Consider the following 22,755-nt stretch of genomic DNA (forward strand, 5'->3'; position numbering starts at 1 on the left):
CTGTAAAACTCAACTAATGACGGAGCTTCCAGTTTGATATTCAGATTGTTTAGTCTAAAGGTTAGGATATAATTTACTGAGAAAAATAAGAGGTTTTTCCATTTCCAAAGTTGTATCTATTGGCATATTAGTGCTTTTCTGTTATCTATAAATATCTACTGAGAAACTGATTTATTTCAAGTTCATTTGATGAGGAATGGTAAAAAGTAAACATTGTCCTGTCTACAGGCCCAGTCCCTGATTAGGCTGCAAGAAGTTAACCTTTAAAACTAATAGTACAAATAAACCTCTTTAAAACCAACATTAAAATGTTGGTTTTAAAGACTTCAATAATACCTGGTATATATTTAAATACAACAAACAGTGTCAAGAATTACTGTTGTTAGTTTATTAATCAGTGAATAACTTAGCACCACAACATACTAAAGATCTGTTGTTGCATCAACCTTCCAGAACCTCTCAGGTCTTCTGGTTCTGCTCTGAATCCAGAACCAGAACCAAACATGGAGAAGCAGCATTCAGCTTCTATGCACCACAAAGCACTTATCATGTTAAGCACTTTGAATTGCCTTGGTGCTGAAATGTGCTGTGCAAACAAACTTGACTGCAAGATTTAACGAGGTGCTTAGTTGTATCTCTGCCCTCTGTGTCCCAGTCAAAGGTTAATACTTTCCATGTCTATTGATGTTTTTTCAGGAAAGTAAGAGCTTTTATTAATCAAACACTACCACACCGGTGGTTTCAGGTCCAAGTGCTTTCAGTTAACAATGAAAAAGTGAAGGTATTTAAAACACAAACATGAAGAGCTATTTTTTTAACATCAATATTTTAAAAGGATGTAGCAGAAAATGCTTTTAAGCAAATGCTCCAGTTTACAGGAGCCTGTGTAATCCCTCCTGAAGATGTTACTGACTGACTGATTATAGAATACACTTCAAACAACTACTCTGTATAAAGGATATCAGACTTCCTGTCACTGAATGACATGAAGCAGATTCAGACGAAGTAGCTCTGGGTAGAAACATATTATTTAATGAGTTTCTTAAATTTGTTTTATGGAGCAGACACAATATAAGGCAGAGGTTCTCAACGTTGTCAGTATTTCCATCTGGACTTGTGAATCCTCAAATGTCCTGAGATCCCCTTAAAAATAGAACTAAATAAAAGAATATGGTATAGTATTTTTAGCTATAAATATCAAAACAGATAAAATCAGTACTTATGAGTGAATAAAAACAGATCCAAGTGGATACATTGTCTGCTGTCACTACCAGCCTCTTTCACTGGTATTTTGTGGGTTGGAAGCTGAACAGTTCTGGGAAGCACTGCTGATGAAAGTTTTCTTCTCAACTGCAGAGGATTCACCAATTGGTGCTGCTGAATTCAGAGGGAATTCTTTATGTGTAGATGAGGATTTTTATGAAAGAGTTATGCATTTTATTCTAAGTCCCAATCTTTAAAGAAATTGTTGACATAGAGTCCTGCTCTATGTTGGTTATTCTTCGTCACAGGGAACAGAAGTAGCTATGTGTGGGGAAAGCTGCAGCTCCAGCCAGAGCTATTCCCAGACTGTCTCCCACACTGGACGTTGCCATGGCAAACTCTCTGTATCTGCTTTCAGTCTGTGGGAGAAAGGACATCCGTCAGGAGATGCTTAGAGGTATGTTTATGTGCAGATGCAGACAAATGTTTCGCCATCCTGGTAAAGATGTGGATCAAATGTAAACATCTTTTAATGCAGAAGAATCATCTCAAACTCATTTTGGTTTTTAGAAAAAAAATCATTCTTTAATTGGAGTAAATTTACTACGAGGGACAGATGAGAGGGAATAATTAAATATTTAAGGGGAAAATCCCCTCTGACACCTTTACCAACACACCTGCAGATGATGGATTGCACAGCCTCCGTTCTCTACTGGATACAGTTTAATCTTCTCTATCACTTCACAATAATGAAGCAAACGGAGAGAAGGATGTTGTTTGATCAGTTTTAGATTAATTTATCAAAATATTTTGAGTTGCTGAAAGATGCAAAGATAATCGTATCTATTAATAAACACAACCTGACTCCATCGTTTCATCACTAAGACCAATAGGAATGGATGGATTATGGTTTGACTTTTTTTGAAAAATGTCAAAAGATGAATTAGAGCTACATTGACTGTTTACTGCTAGAGTCCACCAGATATGTATTTAAATCCTCCTGCTATATCAGGGAATTCAAGATGCCATGCGATCAAACAAGCTCCCATACTGTTGCAGCTAAACAGGCCCACAGCATCACTGCTCCTCCTCCGTACACAGTATGCATTGGCAGATGTTTAAACCAAACACACCTGCAGTGGCTCAATCTGCGTCTCATCTGGCCAAATCAAGCACTTCCAGTTAAGGTCAGGGTTTAGCAGGTCTGCACCCCAACAAATGTGTCTGTGGTAATGTTTTTATTAAAACATTACCACAGACCACAGACACATATTCCCAACATGCCATTTCCACCTAACTGAATGTTGTTGATATATTCTCATTGATTTGTCTCTCATTTTCTATGAGATTTATGCTTCTGTGATAAATGATGAATTCATTTAAAGTGTTTTGGAGTTTTTTACCCATTTTTACCAAGCGAGGCAACAAATTTGTCCACAAATGCAAATATAAACCAAGAAAGTCAAAACAGTAAAAATATGCATTCTTCAACTTGAGAAACGGGTAGGCAGGCAGGCAGGCGGACGGACGGACGGACAGACGGTGTTACCTCCTTGCTGATGAAGTGGAAGGTGTTTACATAGGCCACTCCTCCTAGCAGACCTTCATAGAGAATGATACCAAAGACAATCCAGATGCTGGGCAGAAACTGGAAGAGCACAGCAAAGATGAGGAATACTGCATTCACCATCTGTGGCAGGCAGAGAGGAGGACAGGGAATAAAGATTTAGAACAATCTTTAGAAAAGACAGTGAAACTGCAGAACTTGAAACACTCACACATTCTATGCGAAAATGATCATCTATTATCTGTGACATGCTTGGAAAGCCTCAGCTGTGCGGCAGCTGTCATGCCTCTTGGCATGAGACATTTTTGATCCTTTGCTGTGTGGTCGGTCAGTTCGGCTCTGACTGTCCTCACTGAATAGTTGCAATCCAGCTAATATACTTTCCTTTTCTCCAGCCAAAAAGATCAGACTTGTTCATGCTCTTTTTGTAATCTACTGTAACCAGTCAACATGTAAACTGACATGTGTATAGTCCATCTGGACTGACTATCATCTCAGAGTAAAACTCGCTGTAAGACCGGGAACTTTTGTTGAATGTTTTCCATTTGAGAATTTACAACATGACCAGCTGCAAGTTGTCCGATCAATTAATAAATATATTTCAGTGCAACCACGAAAACACAGGCCTCCATAGCAACACTCTTGAGTTCATTTTGGGATACTCCAAGGTGTTCCCAGGTCAGAGCGTAATGTGGGTAATCTGGTCAATCTGGGGCCTTCACAGTGGGACAAAAACAAAATGCCATCATTCTGGATGACAGTGTAATTCGATACAGATAAGCTGTGAAAAAATGGAGCTCCTCTGCCTTCTCCCAGTGCTCCTAGTACTAACTGTAGAAGTACACAGGTTGCTAAGAAGCAGCCAATCAGAGTCAGAAGGAGGGTATTCCTGATTTTTGGTTTTCCTGTAATGGTGAGTTGTTTCATTAATCAGCGCAAACAGCAGGGTGTTTTATTTAGGTGGACTGAGAAAAAAATGGTTTCGGACCCCCTGGTTTAATCTGAGGTTGTATTTTTCTTCTTTCATAACCAGGTACAAACTACATAATAATTACATTTTTTCTGTCCCTCTGTAAGAAACACAAAATGCTGTATTGGTATATTGGTATATCTTCTGCTGATGGATAAGGATCTTTTATTTTAATTTCCATAGCAACTGAAATATTACAAGTAGAAAACATTTATCAAACAATTTTCCACTGATAAAGAAAAGTCTGCTACTGTACATAATAAATCTATCAGCCAAGTTTAATAACTCAAGAAGAATAAACCAACAAATACTGAAGCATATTATTTTTAGAGAGAGATTCCACCTGGTGTCATTTTCCACCAGCTGGCCCTTCTGGGAGCCTCCTGCACTTATTTAACAGGCATTATTTCTAATTCCTTTAAGCAGACATAACCATATAAGGTTCTGCTGTATTTGATGAACCTGGCTACAATTTTGATAAGCTGGCTACAAGTGCAGTCACATGTTACCATGGTCACTGACAGCTAATGCACTTCTAGATTTGTAGTTGGTCCATTTCTCACCTGCAGTAGCGAGAAAATACAGGTTTTCCTGAACTTTTTCAAACGCAGAGAGGATCGGGACACAAACACACCAACCTGGTACAAGGTCTGGTACCTGAGCAAATACACAAACAACCAACAATCAGAACCTTCTACCTGAATGAAACAACATCTAACAATTAAATAAAAAGACAGTTTACTGACCAGCGATACTGTTCCGCATGCGATAAGGAAGAGTTGTGAAAAAACAGGAGCTCCATCTGACAAATACAACAAAAAGAAAATCAAAATTCTTCACATCTAAATGTTTCTAGTCATTTTATTGTTAAAAAGAATAATTTGTCCTTCATGATAGTTGCAGCTTATAATTCCTAGCATCTCACAAAAAAAATACAGCATGCAGTGAGATGAGTGTGAGGCCAGAGGTCACTATAGAGCTTACCAAGCCTTGGTTGATGAAGTACTCAGCAAAGTAGACCAGTCCCAGAGGAATAACAAACGGTAACAAGCCCTGTTCACAGAAACAATATACACTCTTAGTGTTTGATGACAATGAAGAAAATCTTCCAAACGTGTGAGAGATGCACTTACCTTGGTGACAGCTAACTTCTCCTGCAGGGTGACCGGTCCCATGGTCCTGTCCTCTGTTACAGTCAATGAGGAGAGAATAATCAGTCACTACACATGCATTCACTGTGGAGATCATCATCATCATCATTACAGCTATTACAGTTACATGATAAAATATTCATAACCATTTTACTCATGTCACACTACAGCTACAGATTTTAGTGTATTTTATTGGGACTGAATGTGACCAATCAACACGCTGTTGATCAACAAACTCAACTGCATTTAGTGTTGCCTCTGCTCAGACAACGGTAAATGTTTTGGCCTAAATGTTAAATGTTTGGTGTGGATGAGAAGGAACATGTCAAATCCCCATAATTCCACCGTCCCCACAATCAAACATGGTGGTGTTTACTGATGGGATGTTTTTCTGGTCAGACCTGATGGGAAGATGGATGGCACTAAACCCAGAACATCAAAACATCCAGGTTTGGTTGGGTGTATAAAGGGTTTAATCTAAAGGTGGGACTTGAGTTAATTACAGGGTTAAATTGAATCAAAGTGCTATAGCCAATCAGTTCCTCAGTGTTTCAGGAACTCCTGATCATTCCTGGAACTTGTTTGTGGACCGTGCACGCTGACGTTAGCGTTGGGGATGCTACATGTTTAGCATTGAGAAGCTATTTAAGGCTTGAATAGGTTCACTGATAGGCTAACTCCTTTTAGCACAACTTGAACACAACAATTTAATCAGATCTGTTTCAGAAGCAGAAATGAACCTGAAGCAGCTTTGTCCTCCATCATTTTGTTTCGCGTCAGATTTTCAGGCGTGCCAGAAACACAATACAAAGGTTCCGGCTCGGGTCTTTTATATTCTCATCATAATACAGGTATGACAGTCATATATTCATTCTTTTTCTCTCTGCCTTCTTAAATCCAAAAATAAGTAGTTTAGACTTCAACACATATACTTCTGGATTTTGATAATTGCTGTGTGTAAAGTCATGACAAGGTTATTTACTTGATGTTTGTTCTGTTGCTGAATTGAACTGAGATGAACTGGATCATTTAAAGTCCTGAGTATGCTTCATTAAATGACTCTTGAGTTTAGTAAAGATGCTCTATCAACCTTCCCCACTTAGTGGTGACTTGCTTATTTTGCCCAGAATTAAACTGATATAGAAATATGAACAGACTTTTTCCAGCAAATCAAGCTTACATCCAGATTCTTATCACTTGCTCTGAAAAATTAAAGCCAAATTAGTGGACAGCAACCACATTACATGATAACAAGCATGCCTTATGAAGAAGAAGTCTTCATTTAGAGATTAATTACTTTCTAATCAAACCAAATATCAACACGTTTTCCTCAAACAGAAAAACTGACATTTCAGTCAGATCAGATAAAACCAATAGAAGACGTGTCAGTCTTTTAAGATATGATGCAGGCCAACTCATATTGATGGACAAACTCTGATATTACATTAACTGATTGACCAATTACAAAATCAAGCATTCTGGAAATTCTATGTTAATGTTAGACATCCTAGATGTTGCTGGGTGTTTTACCTGGAGCTGATGTCTCCAGGTCATCTTCTAATTCATCCATCAGTCGCTGTCGTTCCTCCGAGTCCACAGGTGGACACTCTGTCTCCGACCTGCTCCACTGAGGTAGAGAAGGTTCAGGAACCAGCAGAAAGAAATAGCTGGTAATGGAGGAAGAACACATACATATAATGATCATGTCAGACATTGATTCTTCTTTGTAATGTGTTCCTACATGACATGAGTTTTAAGGGTACATCCTTTTTCAGCCTATTGTCCCACAATAAAGCACAAGAAATTACTGAAAGTGCTTACTAGATACTTCAACACATACCTGCTTTGCAAAGGTTTCCATACCAACAGACTTTCAGACTGTTTATTTCATTGGGATTTATTTTAATAAACCAACACAAAGTAGTCCAGAATCATAAAGAGCAAGAAAATATTTGGAAATTGGAGAAGTGTGCCTTTGTTTCCCTGCATTCATTCTGTTACTAGCTCACAGCACAGCTGCGTCTCTATCAGCTCTCCAAGTTTCTGAGCTCCCGCCTCACAGAGCAGCTCTCCCATGCAACTCCTTCAGACTAGCCAGCAGCAATTAGCAAACAGCTGATGGAACTGCACATCTACAAAACTCACAGCATTCAGTTTCTATGCACCACAAATCTGGAACAAACTTCCAGAAAATTGAGAAACAGCTGAAACATTGAGCTCCTTTAAATCTAGCCTAAAACCCTCCTGTTTAGAGCTGCTTTTGAGCCATAATAACTGGATATTTGATGAGTATTGATAATTTTGATGATGGCACTCATTAAAATTTAATGTTTGTTTCTGGTTTTTCAATTGTTGACTACATCTTGTTCATATGTCTTTTTATTTTTGTGTGTCTATGAGGTAAAGCACTTTGAACTTGATTCAAACAGCTCTGAACAGCTTTATTGCTGAAATGTACTGTACGACTGCGCTTGTTTGATTAATTATACAAGCTAATTCTCAGAGCAATGCTGGTAAAAACATCATTAAAGGGTCAATAGAGGAGCCATGTTGTGATGACTTCCTGAAGGCAGAGTTTCAAAGAAAAGGAGTTTTTAAAAAGACAGTAGCCCTTTGCAAGGTGCTAAATTAGTCAGTAAAATTTCTTTTAAGTCATATATGATATGTACATTTTTATAACAACTGAAGGTAACATAGTTGCTTGATTGAGTGACACTGCCCTTTTAAGTCTGGTGCTGGTGCAATAAGCAATTAATTGCGTGAAAAATTAAAATGAGCTCGGTAGAGTAAGTTGAAGAGTAAGTTTGTTTACATAAACATCATAATCCATTTTTTTATCGTTTCGTTTGTAAGTGGTTTTTATTTCTATTTTTTTATTGATTGTTTTTGGTTGTTTGATCTTGGATACTTATACATTAAACCAGATAAAAACTAAAACTGTTCTGTCATGTTCACAGAACCATGCTCTGATGTAACTTCAATTAATAGCATGAGAACTTCAAATTTTTTTCTAAGCTTAGCATAAGTGGCTTGTGACCAAACTGAAACGGCGTCATCAGTTTGAAAAGGGAGAGACTGTCAGCACGTTTCTAATACTTCCTGAAAGCAGCTCATTACAGAAGTAACACGTTTTTAACAGCATTTCAACACTTACCTAGCTAGCATTGCAAACGGAACAATTAACATGATGAGCAGTGTTGTCCGGGGGGACAGATGTGCCTGGATGAGGCCTGCATAGAGAAGGGAACCAGCAACACCAGCAGCACCAGTCCCAGAACCCCAGCCTTCCAGAACATTCCTGAGGATGAAGGCAGCAGAGTTACTAACCCCAAGCCACACAGTCTAAGGGTTTACACCTAATATTATATGATGGATAATGGAAAGGTTTTCACACTCCTTGAACCCTTCCACCTTTTGCCCAAATATTTCAATGTATTTTGTTGGAATTTTATGTAGCAGAACTGCACATGGGAGCTCTAAGGATAAAACCCAAGGACTGCATAACATTATGCACAAAATGTTGTGGAATATTATGATATTAATATAAGTTGCAATACATTAAGAAATACTTAACAATATTAAGGATGAATTTGCATTTGCTACATTGGAACTTATTAAGCAAACTTGTTTCCATCTTGCCTTTAAAGCACTGACTTACTTTTTTTTGGAAAAGCCAAAAAGCAACTCAAGAGAGCGTACTTTTTTATTATTTGTGAAACTGAGAAAGTTATTTCAAATTTTGACATTTACATCAACCTTTACTAATGCGATGATTCAAAACGTGCATAAAAAGACATTGAAATGTATATGTATATATTATGTTTCTACATAATATAAAGAGTAAAAGAGTAAATATATAAAGAGAAAATGAAGCCACATAATTCTGTTCTTTGTAGCTGGGAGAATGCATGGACATTTTTATCCAGCAGCCACAGTCCAGCGCATACAGCGGTAAAACCAACTGACCAAACCTGTCCATCTTCTAATGACGAAGTGAGCGAAGCTCCACTTGGGCTGAGACCCAAATGAAAGAACAAAAACATGCAGAAAGAAAATTTGGCATAATTTGGCCTTTAAGTATTTATTCACATGTCATGAGTCATATTAAAATGACATTCGTCAACATTATCAACATTATCCTGCAGGTTGTAGCACAGTCCCACTCTTGGTTATTATGTTTGATTCAGTTTAAGCACCTTATAAAACTCAAAAGAAACTAAGACATAGATGACGGTTTTACCTGTTGAAGAAGACACTGAGTGACAGGAATGATAGTTCCCCCAGCCCAGAGCTTATACTGGCAAAGATCACTCCTGTAACAACACAGAGTGAGCTCAGTGTGAATGCAGGAACTTTTAGCACACATGCAAAGAAACCAAAAAGTTTATACAGAAACATCCCCACCTTAGCATTACTGTACAATTTTCCTGAACTGAACTGAGTAATGTAGCTGTGCGTCATGGTAAAATGGTACAATTTATTTGAAGGGGTGTGCATAAGACTGGCATGACACTGTCATAAACATAATATAACACCTGTCATAAACATAAAGGAGTCTTCATGAATGATTACAAGTGTTGTTGTGAATTATCATTAGGGAAATAATGACATTTTTAATGCAAAGTTGACACTTTTAATTCACATTTAATCCCAGTTTTACTGTAACTTTGCATAAAAATGTAGTTATTTACCAAATAATGCTAAGATGATATTTTTAATGTACTTTTAATACAACTATTAATGCACAGTTGCATTAAAAGGGTCAAAATTTCATGTATACTTCAAATACATTATCTTTGTTGTTTCCTGGACTCTTCTGAGGGCATAGCAGCAACATGCTGCTGTGTTAAAACTCTCAGTTTGATCACATCAGTTCGCCTCCTTTGATAAGAAATGATCACAGAAGGGTGTATTAATAACTGCACTTATCATGATGAGCTGCTTCAGGCTCATTTCAACATGAAGCTGTGATATCATATCTCCATGCATGCAGAGAAGATAAGGTGCAAACTAAACTGAAATGACTAAAATCTATCATCTAACGCCTTCATCATTATCAGCTTCACCACACATACCGAGAAGAGTTGGAGCATCAATAATTACCAACAATACTTAGCCACACAGCGAAGGAAAAGGAAACAAGCAGGAAACTTGCTGCTGCCATAGCGACACAAAACAGCACCCGAAAACTAGAAATAATAAAAGAATTTGCTTTTAGAGTTTTGGAAAAGAATGGATCCTTACTTTAATTTTCTGATTAATATAAACAATTTATAAACTGTTTTACTTGGAATACTGTGAATAAAAATTAAGTACTGAAAAAAAAAACACTAAAACTTTCAACATTCTTCCCATCAGATTTGCTTCTTAAACATGTCAAGCTTGATCAAATATACTTATGGAATTTGAAGTAATACTGATGAACTCACCCATAGGGTACTTTGTGGATCACAAAGGGAGCTAAAATCTTGATGAAGAGTGTTGGAAGAATGTCAGCCAGAAGCACAGCCTGCAAACACACATTACCTCTGTTTACCTTCATTCATTCTGATCTAACAGAACTTATTACGAAAAGTTTTTTCCATGTTAAATACAGTGCTCACATTTTCACATTTTGTCACATTTCCTCAAACTTCTAAGGATTTCATGTAACACAACAACAAAAGCTACTGTAAGGCTGTGAAGTGAATGGAAAAAGACCATCATGAATTTGTATGCATCCCCATTTAGTATTTTACCCCTGAATAAAATCCAGTCAAACTTTCAGAAGTCCCCTTATATGTATATATATATATATATATATATATATATATATACACACACACACACACACACACACACACACACACACACACACACACACACACACATATATGTATGCAAATAGAACAACAAATCTATTATGACAACAAAATTACTTTATTCTCAGCTGTCTTTCTTTCCAACATTTTATTCAGCCTGATATCAGCTGAAGGTCCTTCTGCAAGACAGTTCCAAAATAAGCCCTCACCTTGATATAAAGCATATGATCCCTTATGATTACATCCGGATATCTCATATCCATGGCCCCAATTAAATAATTTCAATAAGCAAACAAAAATCCTTGAAGTTAGTGAGATCAGGTTATTTCCAGGATGCATAGAATACTCAGGAGGAAAACCCAAAAACAAATTAAGCAATGAAGGAAATGGGAAACCTTTATGCTCAACCAAATTCCTTTAAAAGGAAAAGAAAATAGCAATATGAAGTCATAATGCTATTTCATATTGCCAAATGCCTAAACATTAATGACAGTGATCCCTGATGGCAGCTGCCTCTTACTGTGTGGTAAAGTGATGTTCCCAGTTCTCCACATCATAATCTAACTGGACCTAACCATGAACACTTGAGTAAATTCAGATTCCATCTCTTTTTATGGGGTTTAAAGGAATGGAGCTAAACGCTTTGCTGTCTGATGCATTAGAACACCCCGGAAATGATTTCCCAGGCTAATGGTGGATGTTACTGGTCTGGTCTGGTCAGAGGCAACCAGAGAGAGAGTCTCCTCTTACCCCGGTGCTGACAGGACTGCAGTCGTACCGACTACTGTTCCTACTGTTTCCAGCTCGGAAGCCCACAGCCAGCTGATCTGAAGCCTGGAATGTAAGGGTCACAACATTCGGTGATTAAACACCGAATGTTGTTTAATCGGTGTTTAATGGTTAGATAATGGTTATTATCTAACCATTAATAACTATGGTTATTAATGGTTAGATAATAATATATGTGTTTAATCACATTGGCTTTCTTACAGTCACTGTTGAGTTTTTTGATTCTTGCTTTTCAAGGATGTCGTGAGCCGCACTCAGCATGACCACATAAGCAAAGTTGTTGCAAAGTCCAAGGAGCCTGAAGAAGGAACAAGACAAAAGGAGCATATATATATATATATATATATATATATATATATATATATATATGCAACGGCAGTTAAAGGTCCTTCTACTAATCAGTGCTGAATGCACAGCAGACATTTCTAATTTTAGTCTATCACATAAAATACTAAACAACGCTGCAGTTTGTGGTTATAATGTTATGACAGTGACATGGTTACTTTTGCAAGACTCTGGAAATATTATAAATACAAAATACGCAGAACGAAAAAATTATTGAAACAATTTAGTTTCTATTCTTCATCCGTAAGGAGGAAGTAACACTAGAATCACCTGATGGCTGGAGGAAGGCGTGGCTTCGCTGGCTGGAGTTTAGTTCTCAGCCTTTCTTTTTACTCTTTTACGGTTTTGTTCCTTTCAATATTATTAAACACAACTATCAGCCATCCAGGCTAATATTAACAACAACAAAAAAAAAACATTCAATTTGCTGAAGCAGTAAATTGAATGTAGATTGAATTTGCAGACATATTTTAGGATTATATCAGTAATCACTCACCAAAAGCCCCACCAGTTGCGCCATTTAACGCAACAACCTGGACACAACAGAGAAAACAAAGTGAAACGAGATTTAATCCAAAAGGTGGGTGAAACTGACAGCTGGGTGACCCACCATTATTACCAGGCTGCTGGGGTTGGTCAGCATTAATGCTGGCTGAGCGCTCCATGGTCCTAACCATGAAAACATCCACGGAAACAGGCTACCAAAACGTCCCAGAGTCAACGTTCACCAACATTCTGAGTTTCAAAAAAACAACAGCAACACTGACTGACTTTGCTGACTTAGCTACTGTTTGTCCGAAAAACGTCAGAAGTTGTATGTTTCGTTTGAAAATGCTCCCCCAGAAACACAGCCAGGACCGTCCGTTCCTATGCCGCTGGAATACCGCAGCGCTGGGCCATGCAACTAATACAGAACACCGGCAAATTAATGTCAGATTAATTGGGGGCTTCAATTATGAATTTCCGTAATGTTATAATACAATAAATAAATCTGCGGAGCACTATACAAAGAGCCGAGTTAACACATTTCAATTTAATGGATATTTTCTGCAATCCACAAAGGACTCCGAAATTTGCAGGGAAAACTATCACCAGAACCCCCTATCGAATGAATTATTATGTGATTTTAAGCTGGTTTAAATGGGTTGGTTTTCATGTCCCTGACCCAGCTTTGAGCATAGTTTATATTCAGTAGGGTTCTGGTTGGAACCATTACAGAAGTCAGATCTACTTTATTCATTCAAACTATTGTTTGGATGTCTGTTTGGGAATATCTAAACCTAAACTTTAGATTCAGAATACATTTTAAGGTATGCACTCAACCTTTATTCTTAGAGTAAGGGCGCTGTGAAGTGTATGTGAAGGCATCATCGGGGAGCCGCCCCCTCCAGACGGGGTTTTGACGCCCCCTCTGGTGCAGCGCCCCTATGCGTTGCATGCGCTGCATACCCACTTTTTGCGCCACTGAGCATGATACATGAACTCCAAGTGCTACTGCAACATATTGGTAGGCTACATGTCTCGTGTTTTATCCAGTCCTAAAAGACTGAGATCTTGTGACTATGTGAAGGACATCACTAAACAGTGAGGTATCCAGCATTGTCTTGCTGGAGACCTCTTAAATTTGATTTGTGCATTATCCTGCTGGAAGTAGTCATCAAAACTACTTTCATGGAACTCTCTGGCCATGAAAGGGATGAACATGGTCCCCAACAAAACTTCACCAAGGAAATGAGGGGACTTTTCCTTTGTTGTACTGGTGGGGGTTCTTCCTGGTTGTTTGCTTTGATGAGTCAATAGTCAGTTGGAAATGGGTTTATCTAGAAAAAACAATCTGACAAACACATGTTGTTCATGCCAAATTCTGAGCTGACCATCTGAATGTTGCAGATGAAATTTAGACACGTTTGTCCCAGCAACCTTTTCCCTCTCAGTTACTTTCCAGCACGCTGTCTCGTCACCACCAGACATTACCACAACATAACCACAAACAAAAACAACAACTTAAGAAACATTTAGAGACTTGACAGATGTTTGCAGTGGTGTTCAATCATTCACATAATAAAAATACAAAAATTTAACCTTAAAGTAAACAAACAAAAAACAAAAGCTAGTGATGGTTTGTAATGTCATGTATAGATTACCAGATGCCATATTACACTAAGGCCAAGATATTTAGAGACAACATCTGTTCCTTTATAATGAGACTCGGGATTCAGTCAGTGTATGTGCAGATAAGGTACGGTGTCTTGCCAAACTATTCATTTGTAGCCTTTGAACTTTATCAAATTTTGTCACATTAGAGCCGCAAACTTCAATGTACTTTACAGGGAATTTATATATATATATAAAAAAAAACATAAAATAGAACATGACTATGGAAAGAAACAATAAATGGTATACAAAACATTTAACAAATATAAATCAGAAAGAGGCGGTGGTCTCTTTTATCACTCCCTTTTATTCTCATACCCCTAAAAAAATTATGTGCAACAAGACACAGTCAAGTCCACTGAAATGTCTGATTGCGCTATGACAAAATGTGAAAAAAGCCAAAGGATATGAGTAGTTTTGTGTTATGGTGTAAGGTAAACATTATAAACATTTATGCAAAAAAAAAAAAAAAAAAAAAAGCTCCAGTATTAAATTCAAAGAAATATAAAAAAAATATTATGTTTTTCTGAATTATTTCAGATTTTTGTCCACACAAAGTGAGGAGATCTTTTAAATCTGCATCAAAGTGAATATAAACATTTCTCCTCTGCCCATGCCTGGAGGGGCTGGGTGATGCATCTGATAAGAGTTTCTTATCATCGGCTGTGTGTATAAAACTCCTGCAGTCTCTCGGCTCCACAGAGCTGCATCTCAGAAATGGCTGTGGGTAAACTGTTCGCTCTGCTGGTTCTGCTCCAGTGCTCTGCAGGTGAGACACAAGATCATTCATTTTAAGGGTTCCTTCATTCCCAACATGTTGACAGCCTCACAAACTTCTTATTTGTGAGGTTGATATTATAAATATCTTTTCATTATTTAGTCAGTTTTTCAGGATGTCGGTGGCCACCTTAATGTTGTTTCTTGTGTTGTGTCATTAGGTGCACACCAATTTTTTGTCTACACCAAAATGTTTAATTCTTTATTCTGAGGTGACACTACTGTATATTTCTCCTTTATTTATTTCTTTTAGCTTTGATGGGGGCTGCAGTGAGGAGCTCCATCATTGGTGGGGGGGACGCCCCAAAGGGCAGGTGGCCTGGTTTGGTCTACCTTGACATCACCACAGACAGTGGGAAGAGAAAGTGGCACTGCAGTGGTTCAATTCTCAATCAGAAGTGGGTCATGACTGCTGGGCGCTGCTGGGATGAGTAAGTCTGGATGGAATTATTGAGTATTTTCTAATAATCTTCCACAATTATACAGCTGCTAGTGTAAATGTCTGAACCATAAATATGCTTTATATGGAGTTAATCAGAGGCTTTCACAAAATACATTTCCATCAGTTAATGTAGTTGATTAGAATGGATAGAAAACTGATACTAAGAATATTAGCAGTTGTGCTAACTTTGGCATATTTCGATGCTTATTATTGACATGTTTGTTAACATGCATTGTTGTAATTTCAATAAATAAAATGAAATGAAAGACTGACAGGACAAGGCTATTAAGAATAATTCAAAATATCCATAAATGAATACTTAAAATTTAATAACATTTTTAATTCACCCATAGTCTTAAGAGATAGGGACCCCACGAGTTTTTGAGGGTCTGGCTTTGTGCCTTTTACTAGATATTTTTTTGTGTGTGGTTTCGGGAACTGACGGTCTGAAGGGACATGTCTGACCCCGCTTCCTGCTGTCTGACCGTCACATCTAACCCTCCCTCGCTAAGACTGTGGGAGGGTCAACTGGATATTAATTACATATAAACAACAAACAGATGTTTGGTTGGTATTATTTCTACATTAGCTATCATGGAGATACCTTAAATGTATTTTTAATTTATTGATGTAATTAAGTGAAACATATTTATCTTACAACTGATAAGGTATATGTAATCGTGGTGTGTGCACAAGCAGCAGCATCATCTACTTTGGTCTTTTATGTAACATGAGTTATGTAATTCAAAATGTGTAGAATTGATTTTTCTCAATGTCCTGGCAGCTAAAATAAGAGAGATCTAATCATTTTGTTTTATCAAGACAGATAAAGGCAGTAAAGGAGAGTAAACGGATACTTGAGATGAGAAGTGTCATAAAGTGTTTGAGAGTTGGATTTACAGGGGATGAAAAAGAGGTGGTAATTTGGTCTCCTTTGTTTGTTTTTGTGTGTTTCAGTGAACTGAGGACCAGGTGGGATCGAACAGGAGTCTGGGTCGGCACATATGAGCTGGGCATGCCATCTGAACGTTACATGGACGTAGACATTGTTGATCGTCTTCCTGAATTCAGAGTTGCTGGCAATGGCTTTGTCAATGACATTGCGCTGATAAGGTTAAGAAACCCTTTAGACTTCTCTAAGAACGTTGCTCCAGTGATCTTACCGAAAGAGGATGAAATCTTTGATTCTTCCTCCGAGTGTTGGATTGCAGGCTGGGGTAGTATTGGCAAAGGTGATTTTATTTTCCAATTGTTTACACTGTAAAATCACATAAGTAATGTTTTCAAAAATTTGCAATTGGAAATACTTTTTGAACCTTCTTATAATGAACAATTTTTCGACATTAAAAGCTACTTGAGTAAACACTCATCGTTGACATGAAGCCTGCATGACTCTTTATGTGTTTCCATCCAGTTCCTCTGCCACAAACAAAAGCTGTTCAAGAGGTGCAGATTTCCATCTTGCCTCGGAAAGATTGTAAAGCTGCATATCCGACCATGACTGATTCAATGTTGTGTGCAGGCGACCCCAAAGGGATAAAGAACCCCTGTGATGTGAGTTTCAGCATCTATGTGAACTGAGATGATGTTCTATTTCAATATCTGTGTAGACGTTTGTGTATGAAAGCAAAAACTTTAATTCAAATCATGCCAAGGCCTTCTTAATTTGATGATACTCTGTTGAGACACAAGACAAAACACACACAAACACACTCAGACAAAGTCGCATGAATGCAGTCAGCTGAAAAAGAGATAAATACAACAACAACCAAAAGGATGAATGCTTAACATAATTTAAAGTAAGAATAAACTAAGAACCAAATGCAAGAATAAAGTAAAGAAGCAAAATCTAAGCAGAATATAAAAATAAACAAATGCATGGCTAAAATATGACATGGAAGAAACCCCTAAAAGCCCAAACAAGCACCGATCATGATACCAGCACTCCTAACTTAATCTAATATTTAATTAGATTTTCAAATGCTTCGTAAGAAAAATGGCAGAAACTATTCAAATTTGTTTTTATTAGTATCACTTACATTACATTTTATCAAATAATGACAAAAAACCAAGGTGTGGTGAGTTTTCATGATATAGCTGAATTAAAACATAGTCCTGCCAGAAATCTGTTCATGTGTTCTTGTTACTTGTACCCAGTCCGACTCGCTCAGCGTTTCATTCCTTCTTTTCAATGCACTGGGTTCATCCAGGAACTCAGACTTGTCCCTAACATCCAAATAAAACCAGGCAAACCTGATCAGTTTTGTCTCAGCTCCCCCTCAACATGTGTGCTTATGTACAATAACTACAATTTAATTATCACATAGTTTCAGAGCATTGTGCAATTTGATTGTATAAGCAGGCTCAGGGAATAAAACCTAACTTTAAGTTAAATCTGCTTCTCCACAGGGTGACTATGGCGACCCGCTCATGTGCCGAACAGCCAGAGGCTTTGTGCAGGTGGGAATCATGAGTTATGGGAGTCCGAAAGGTTGTGAGGTCCCAGGCGTTCCTAGCATCTACACACAAGTCTCCAGCTTTATGGGCTACATCAAAAGTCGAATGGAGCAACTCGACAAAGAATTCGCCTCTGACTAATGTTCCCAGAAGTCAGAGGAAGTCGAAGGCTTCCCTAACCAGCAGAGTTGCTGCCTTTCTCAGCTTGTCTCCTTATCCAGTCAACCCTTACTGCTCTCTCTCTCTCCCTGTCAAACATTTAATCACATTGCATTAAAACTTTGAAGCATCACTTTTGTTGTCTGTTTGTGTTTATTTCATAAACTAATGTTGTCTGCAGCTCAATGAAAAAAAAAAAAAACATTAACCAGCTTAAAAATTTTAAATAAAGACTTCCCTAAGCAAACTACTCCACAATTATGCTACTTAGTAGTGCTTGAATAACTATCATTTCATTTGTTGCCATAGACACTTTAGGTTTTTGTTTTGGTGCAGTTTTCAACTACATAGTTACTGCTCACAAAAACTGCTTCAAATATTGGCAGCTTGCAGCTGAAGTTTACTCCAGCTAGAACTGCAGCTGACGGAAATCCATCTGTCCACTCTGGTACGATGTGCACTGGTTTACTCTGAGCAACACAGGCAGGATGATACCACACTGTGACAGTTTTCTATTTCTAGGTGATTTTAATATTCATGCTTAGTGCTTAAATACACCCCTGACTATTGACTTTTTAAACCTTACAGACTCTTTTAATCCTGGTCAGGCAGTTAAAGCCCCAACACATGAATGTGAATATATAATACTCTGGCTTTTGTGTTGTGTAGTGCTCTGTCTCTTTGTGATATTAAAATCTGTGCTATTCACTTCTCAGACTGTATCCCAGTCGTATTTGAACTCTCTCTTACCTGACCACCTATGACTTACTCTCTCTGATTAGTTCAGCTTTCTTAGAAATTCTACACTTTTCTAGAACTTAGACAAATAAAAGGAGATTCTCTGATAATTATCAGAAGACTATTATACCAGCAAAAACAAAGTACAGTGGCTTGTAAAAGTATTCACACCTCTTGAACTTTTGCATATTTCGTCACATTACGACCACAAACATAAATATATTTCATTAGAACTTTATGTGAAAAACCAACACAACATGTCATACAATTAAGTAGAAAGAAATGTATACATGACTCAAAACATGTTTTACAAGCAAATCCCTTAAAGATACAGAGTGCAAAAGTATTCAGCCCCTTGTGTCAACACTTTGTGGAACCACCTTTCACTACATTTACAGCTGCTAGTCTTTAGGGTTTATGCATCTAGTGACTGAGTTTTTTTCCCCATTCTTCTTAGTAAAGCAGCTCAAACTCAATCAGATTAGATGGAGAGTTTGTGAACAGCAGTTTTAAAATTTTCCCACAGATTCTGGGTTTAAGTCTGGACTTTGACTGGGCCATTCTAACACACGAGTGTGGTTTGTTTTAAACCATTCTATTGTAGCCTGGTTTATGTTCAGGGTGTTTGTCCTGATGGAAGCTGAAGCTCTGCCCCGCTCTCCAGTCTTTTTCAGACTTCCCTGATCCTGCTGAAGAGAAGCACCCCAGAGCATGATGCTGCCACCACCATGTTTAAAGGTGGAGATGGAGTGTTCAGAGTGACGAATGTTTTGCATTTTGGTTAAAAAGTTTAATTTTGTTCTGATCTGACCAGAGCTCCCTCTCCCTCGTTTGCTGGCTTCTGGCAAACTGCAAACAGGACTGTGGACAGGTTCCCCCTCTGAGCTGTGGATCATCTGGTCCAGATTAACAATGAGCCTCTTGGCTGCATCTCTGATCAGAGCTCTGCTTGTTCAGCTGAAGTTTAGGTGGACAGCCTCAACTTGGGCTAATATTAACATTTAACACATTAAACTCAGTTCTGATTTAATGTGTTAAATTAGAACAGGAGTGTCCAAAGTCGGTCCTCGAGGGCCAACATCCTGCATGTTTTAGTTCTCTCCCTGGTTTAGCACATCTGCATCAAATTATGGCTCGTTTGAAGGGCTAAAGAGAACATTGACTTGCTGAGGAGGTTGTTACTACGACTACGGAGAGAGCCTGACATTTGTTATGGTTTATTTTTGGTCAACTTTGGATTTTTTTTTTTTTTTTTTTTTTTTTTTTTTTTTTTTGTTTTTCTTTTTTTTTTCCATTAAATATTTAAAAATCTGCATACCACTCTGCATTTGGGTCCAAACACACATCATGACGCTCTGCCTGGAGGGGCTGGGTGATGCATCTGATAAGAGTTTCTCATCATTGGCTGTGTGTATGAAACTCCTGCAGACACACAGCTGCATCTCAGCCATGGCTGTGGGTAAACTGCTCGCTCTGCTGGTTCAGCTCCAGTGCTCTGCAGGTGAGACACGAGATCATTTTACATAGAACAAAATGCGTGATAAAAAAAATAAGAGATATCCTGACTGTCCATGCTTCTTGTGTTGCGTAAATAACTTTATCAATTGAGTTCACACGACTGTGATTTAAAATGGAATAAACAATATTTACACCAAAATGATAAACTAGATATTTTAGCCTCATGATAAGCATGAAGATAAACACTACTGTGTATTTCTCCTTTATTTATTTCTTTTAGCTTTGATGGGGGCTGCAGTGAGGAGCTCCATCATTGGTGGGGGAGACGCCCCAAAGGGCAGGTGGCCTGGTTTGGTCTACCTTGACATCACCACAGACAGTGGGGAGAGAAAGTGGCACTGCAGTGGTTCAATTCTCAATCAGAAGTGGGTCATGACTGCTGGGCGCTGCTGGGATGAGTAAGTCTGAATACAGAACTCTTCATTTTCTGATAATCTTCCACAATTATACAGCTGCTAGTGTAAATGTCTGAACCATTAATATGCTTTATATGGAGTTAATCAGAGGCTTTCACAAAATACATTCTCTTAATGTAGTTAATTGGGTAGAAAACTGATATTATCAAATACTATGAAAGTATGAGCTTATTGTAAAAATATTAAACATAATATCTATAAATAAGGGAGAGCTGGTTGTCTTCTTTTGTCAAGACAGATAAAGGCAGTAAAGGAGAGTGAACAGATCCTTGAGTTGAATAGTGTCATAAAGTGTTTGAGTTGGATTTACAGGGGATAAAAAAGAGGTGGTAATTTGGTCTCCTTTGTCTGTTTTTGGTGCTTCAGTGAACTGAGGACCAGGTGGGATCGAACAAGAGTCTGGGTCGGCACATATGAGCTGGACAAGCCATCTGAACGTTACATGGATGTAGACTTTGTTTATCGTAAAACTGAGTTCAGGGTTACTGTCAATGGCTTCATCAATGACATCTCCCTCATAAGGTTAAAAAACCCTTTAGACTTCTCTAAGACCGTTGCTCCAGTGATCTTACCCAGCGAGGATGACACCTTCAATTCTTCCTCTGAGTGTTGGATCGCGGGCTGGTGGAGAATAAACGATAGTAGTACGTTTTTCACACACACACACACACACACACACACACACACACACACACACACACATTAAGGGTGAACTTTATGTGTTATCACAATATATTATGGTAATATTATGATGGCGATAAAAGTGACAATAAGACCTATTTATTCTCTTTTAGGCAACCTTTATGGCTGTCACAGCGTGGCTCTTGAAAATCAAACCTTTTGTAATACACTTCTACAGTCACAAAATGAAGTGTTATTTATATCAGACTGCAGAAAGTAACTTCATTTAATGATTTTCAAACAAATTAATATTTATGGATGCTTTAGTTACGCAAACGGTAGAGAAACTAGTAAAACTAACAATCCTGACAACATGGACAGTTTTAGGGGGTTTCAAACATGACCAGTTGGAATTTATCGTAACAACAATAAATTGGAATTCTTAGATAAATCTAAATAAATCCATGAAATTTATCGCAATAAATGAGCAGTGCATTAAATGTCCATCCCTGTGACACACATTATATACAGCAGGTGCATATTCAGAGATCTGTTTCCTCACCTGTATCTCTCTCTGTGCCCATGTAGCCTGGGGAGAGAAATCATTGACTCTACAGGAGATGAAGGTTCGAATTGTGTCTCAGACTAGATGTAAAGTTGCATTTCCAGACCTGAGTGATAACATGCTGTGTGCAGGTGGTCCTGCTGGAGGAAAATATTCCTGCAACGTGAGTTTCAGCATTTATATAAAAGCTAACATGCAGAACGTCAGTCTGATCTAAAATGCAGCGAATGAGGTTATGTGGAGAACATCCACAAATTTTACAGATTAAGTCAAACAGTTTCGTTGTGAAAAAATAAAACCATCTGCTAAAAATATATAAGCTTTTTCTTTTTCCCCCCCGACTGCATTACTTTCAAGTTTCAGTGTCAGCCAGTGTGCGACTCAGAACCACACAAACAAACTAACATTATCACAGTGTGTCATTTTTCAGCATCCACCAGGAGACCATGGCAGCCCGCTCATGTGCCGAACAGCCAGAGGCTTTGTGCAGGTGGGAATCATGAGCTTTCGCAGTCCGGATGATTGTCGTACCCCAGTCCGCTTTGGAATCTACACTCAAGTCTCCAGCTTTATGGCCTTCATCAAGACATTCACTTTGTTTGGCTAATATTTCAAGAAGCAAGTCAAAATATCTGAACTATATCAACTCCTACATCTAATTTGTATACCTTCATCAGCTTGTCTCCTTATTCCAATCAAACCTTCCAGTTTATTCACTCTTCCTCACCCAGAAATGCAACTCAGTAAAAAGAAATAGTTTTAGTATTTCTATTCAAAAAGTGAAATTAATGTAATGCAAGTTTACTAATATGATAGTGGCCTTGCAGAAAGTTACGGACACCCTCCATAAGGTATTGCTAAAAAAAAATAATAAAAAAGAGTCTTTTCACAAAGACGTTTTTACAACTATTTAGAAAAATTGTGGTAGAAAAATGTGAGGCAGCAACAGATATAATGGCAGGCTTGACAGAATTGTGATTGTTGATGTATTTGTAAGGTCCATTTAACCCCACAGAGTTCTGGGCAACAAGGTGAAGTAAGTCAAAAAGCATTCAGGTACATCTAGCAAAATGAGAATATCA

The 22,755-nt window shown here is 37.9% G+C and overlaps 3 protein-coding genes across 6 annotated transcripts; 2 read left to right on the top strand and 1 right to left on the bottom strand.

Annotated features, from left to right (window-relative positions):
• Window positions 1–1,010: 1,010 nt before the first annotated feature.
• Window positions 1,011–12,707, bottom strand: cln3 (CLN3 lysosomal/endosomal transmembrane protein, battenin). Its single transcript, XM_015015820.1, has 15 exons — window positions 12,437–12,707; window positions 12,323–12,359; window positions 11,683–11,779; window positions 11,443–11,526; window positions 10,321–10,400; window positions 9,995–10,080; window positions 9,132–9,204; window positions 8,046–8,189; window positions 6,422–6,558; window positions 4,874–4,926; window positions 4,725–4,793; window positions 4,487–4,542; window positions 4,304–4,397; window positions 2,753–2,893; window positions 1,011–1,622 (listed from the first exon to the last, which is right to left on the bottom strand). The coding sequence occupies exons 1-15, from the start codon at window positions 12,501–12,503 to the stop codon at window positions 1,506–1,508; spliced, it is 1,335 nt and encodes a 444-aa protein (XP_014871306.1). The 5' UTR covers window positions 12,504–12,707; the 3' UTR covers window positions 1,011–1,505.
• A 1,937-nt stretch (window positions 12,708–14,644) lies between these two features.
• Window positions 14,645–17,948, top strand: LOC106935379 (tryptase-2-like). The gene is made up of 5 exons (XM_015015821.1): window positions 14,645–14,749; window positions 15,011–15,188; window positions 16,157–16,431; window positions 16,614–16,753; window positions 17,609–17,948. Exons 1-5 carry the CDS (start codon window positions 14,698–14,700, stop codon window positions 17,795–17,797), a joined length of 834 nt encoding a protein of 277 aa, XP_014871307.1. The 5' UTR covers window positions 14,645–14,697; the 3' UTR covers window positions 17,798–17,948.
• Window positions 17,949–19,836: 1,888 nt separating this feature from the next.
• On the top strand, window positions 19,837–22,561 carry LOC106935368 (tryptase-2-like). Of its 4 annotated transcripts, none has more exons than XM_015015806.1 (5): window positions 19,837–20,054; window positions 20,292–20,469; window positions 20,854–21,128; window positions 21,697–21,836; window positions 22,104–22,561. In XM_015015806.1, the coding sequence occupies exons 1-5, from the start codon at window positions 19,901–19,903 to the stop codon at window positions 22,278–22,280; spliced, it is 924 nt and encodes a 307-aa protein (XP_014871292.1). In that variant the 5' UTR covers window positions 19,837–19,900; the 3' UTR covers window positions 22,281–22,561. The 4 variants fall into 4 exon arrangements, with proteins under 4 accessions (XP_014871292.1, XP_014871289.1, XP_014871291.1 ...); XM_015015803.1 differs by having other exon boundaries at window positions 19,838–20,054; window positions 20,854–21,131; window positions 22,089–22,561; XM_015015805.1 differs by having other exon boundaries at window positions 19,838–20,054; window positions 20,854–21,131.
• Window positions 22,562–22,755: the final 194 nt, after the last annotated feature.

Source organism: Poecilia latipinna, unplaced genomic scaffold (genome assembly GCF_001443285.1).
Source record: "Poecilia latipinna isolate Pla-1442-1.1 unplaced genomic scaffold, P_latipinna-1.0 Scaffold1956, whole genome shotgun sequence".
NCBI classification, from domain to species: domain Eukaryota; kingdom Metazoa; phylum Chordata; class Actinopteri; order Cyprinodontiformes; family Poeciliidae; genus Poecilia; species Poecilia latipinna.

Excerpts from the sequence above, each read along its gene's own strand:
- cln3 (XM_015015820.1), bottom strand. The coding sequence starts at position 12,503 with ATGGTTAGGACCATGGAGCGCTCAGCCAGCATTAATGCTGACCAACCC. Across the intron at positions 6,559-8,045 it reads CCGTTTGCAATGCTAGCTAG|CTATTTCTTTCTGCTGGTTC; the intron begins GTAAGTGTTGAA and ends CTCCATTACCAG. Across the intron at positions 4,927-6,421 it reads CCTGGAGACATCAGCTCCAG|AGGACAGGACCATGGGACCG; the intron begins GTAAAACACCCA and ends TGACTGTAACAG.
- LOC106935379 (XM_015015821.1), top strand. The coding sequence starts at position 14,698 with ATGGCTGTGGGTAAACTGTTCGCTCTGCTGGTTCTGCTCCAGTGCTCT. Across the intron at positions 16,432-16,613 it reads CTGGGGTAGTATTGGCAAAG|TTCCTCTGCCACAAACAAAA; the intron begins GTGATTTTATTT and ends GTTTCCATCCAG. Across the intron at positions 16,754-17,608 it reads GGATAAAGAACCCCTGTGAT|GGTGACTATGGCGACCCGCT; the intron begins GTGAGTTTCAGC and ends GCTTCTCCACAG.
- LOC106935368 (XM_015015803.1), top strand. The coding sequence starts at position 19,901 with ATGACGCTCTGCCTGGAGGGGCTGGGTGATGCATCTGATAAGAGTTTC. Across the intron at positions 20,470-20,853 it reads GCTGGGCGCTGCTGGGATGA|TGAACTGAGGACCAGGTGGG; the intron begins GTAAGTCTGAAT and ends TTGGTGCTTCAG. Across the intron at positions 21,132-21,696 it reads GTGGAGAATAAACGATAGTA|CCTGGGGAGAGAAATCATTG; the intron begins GTACGTTTTTCA and ends GTGCCCATGTAG.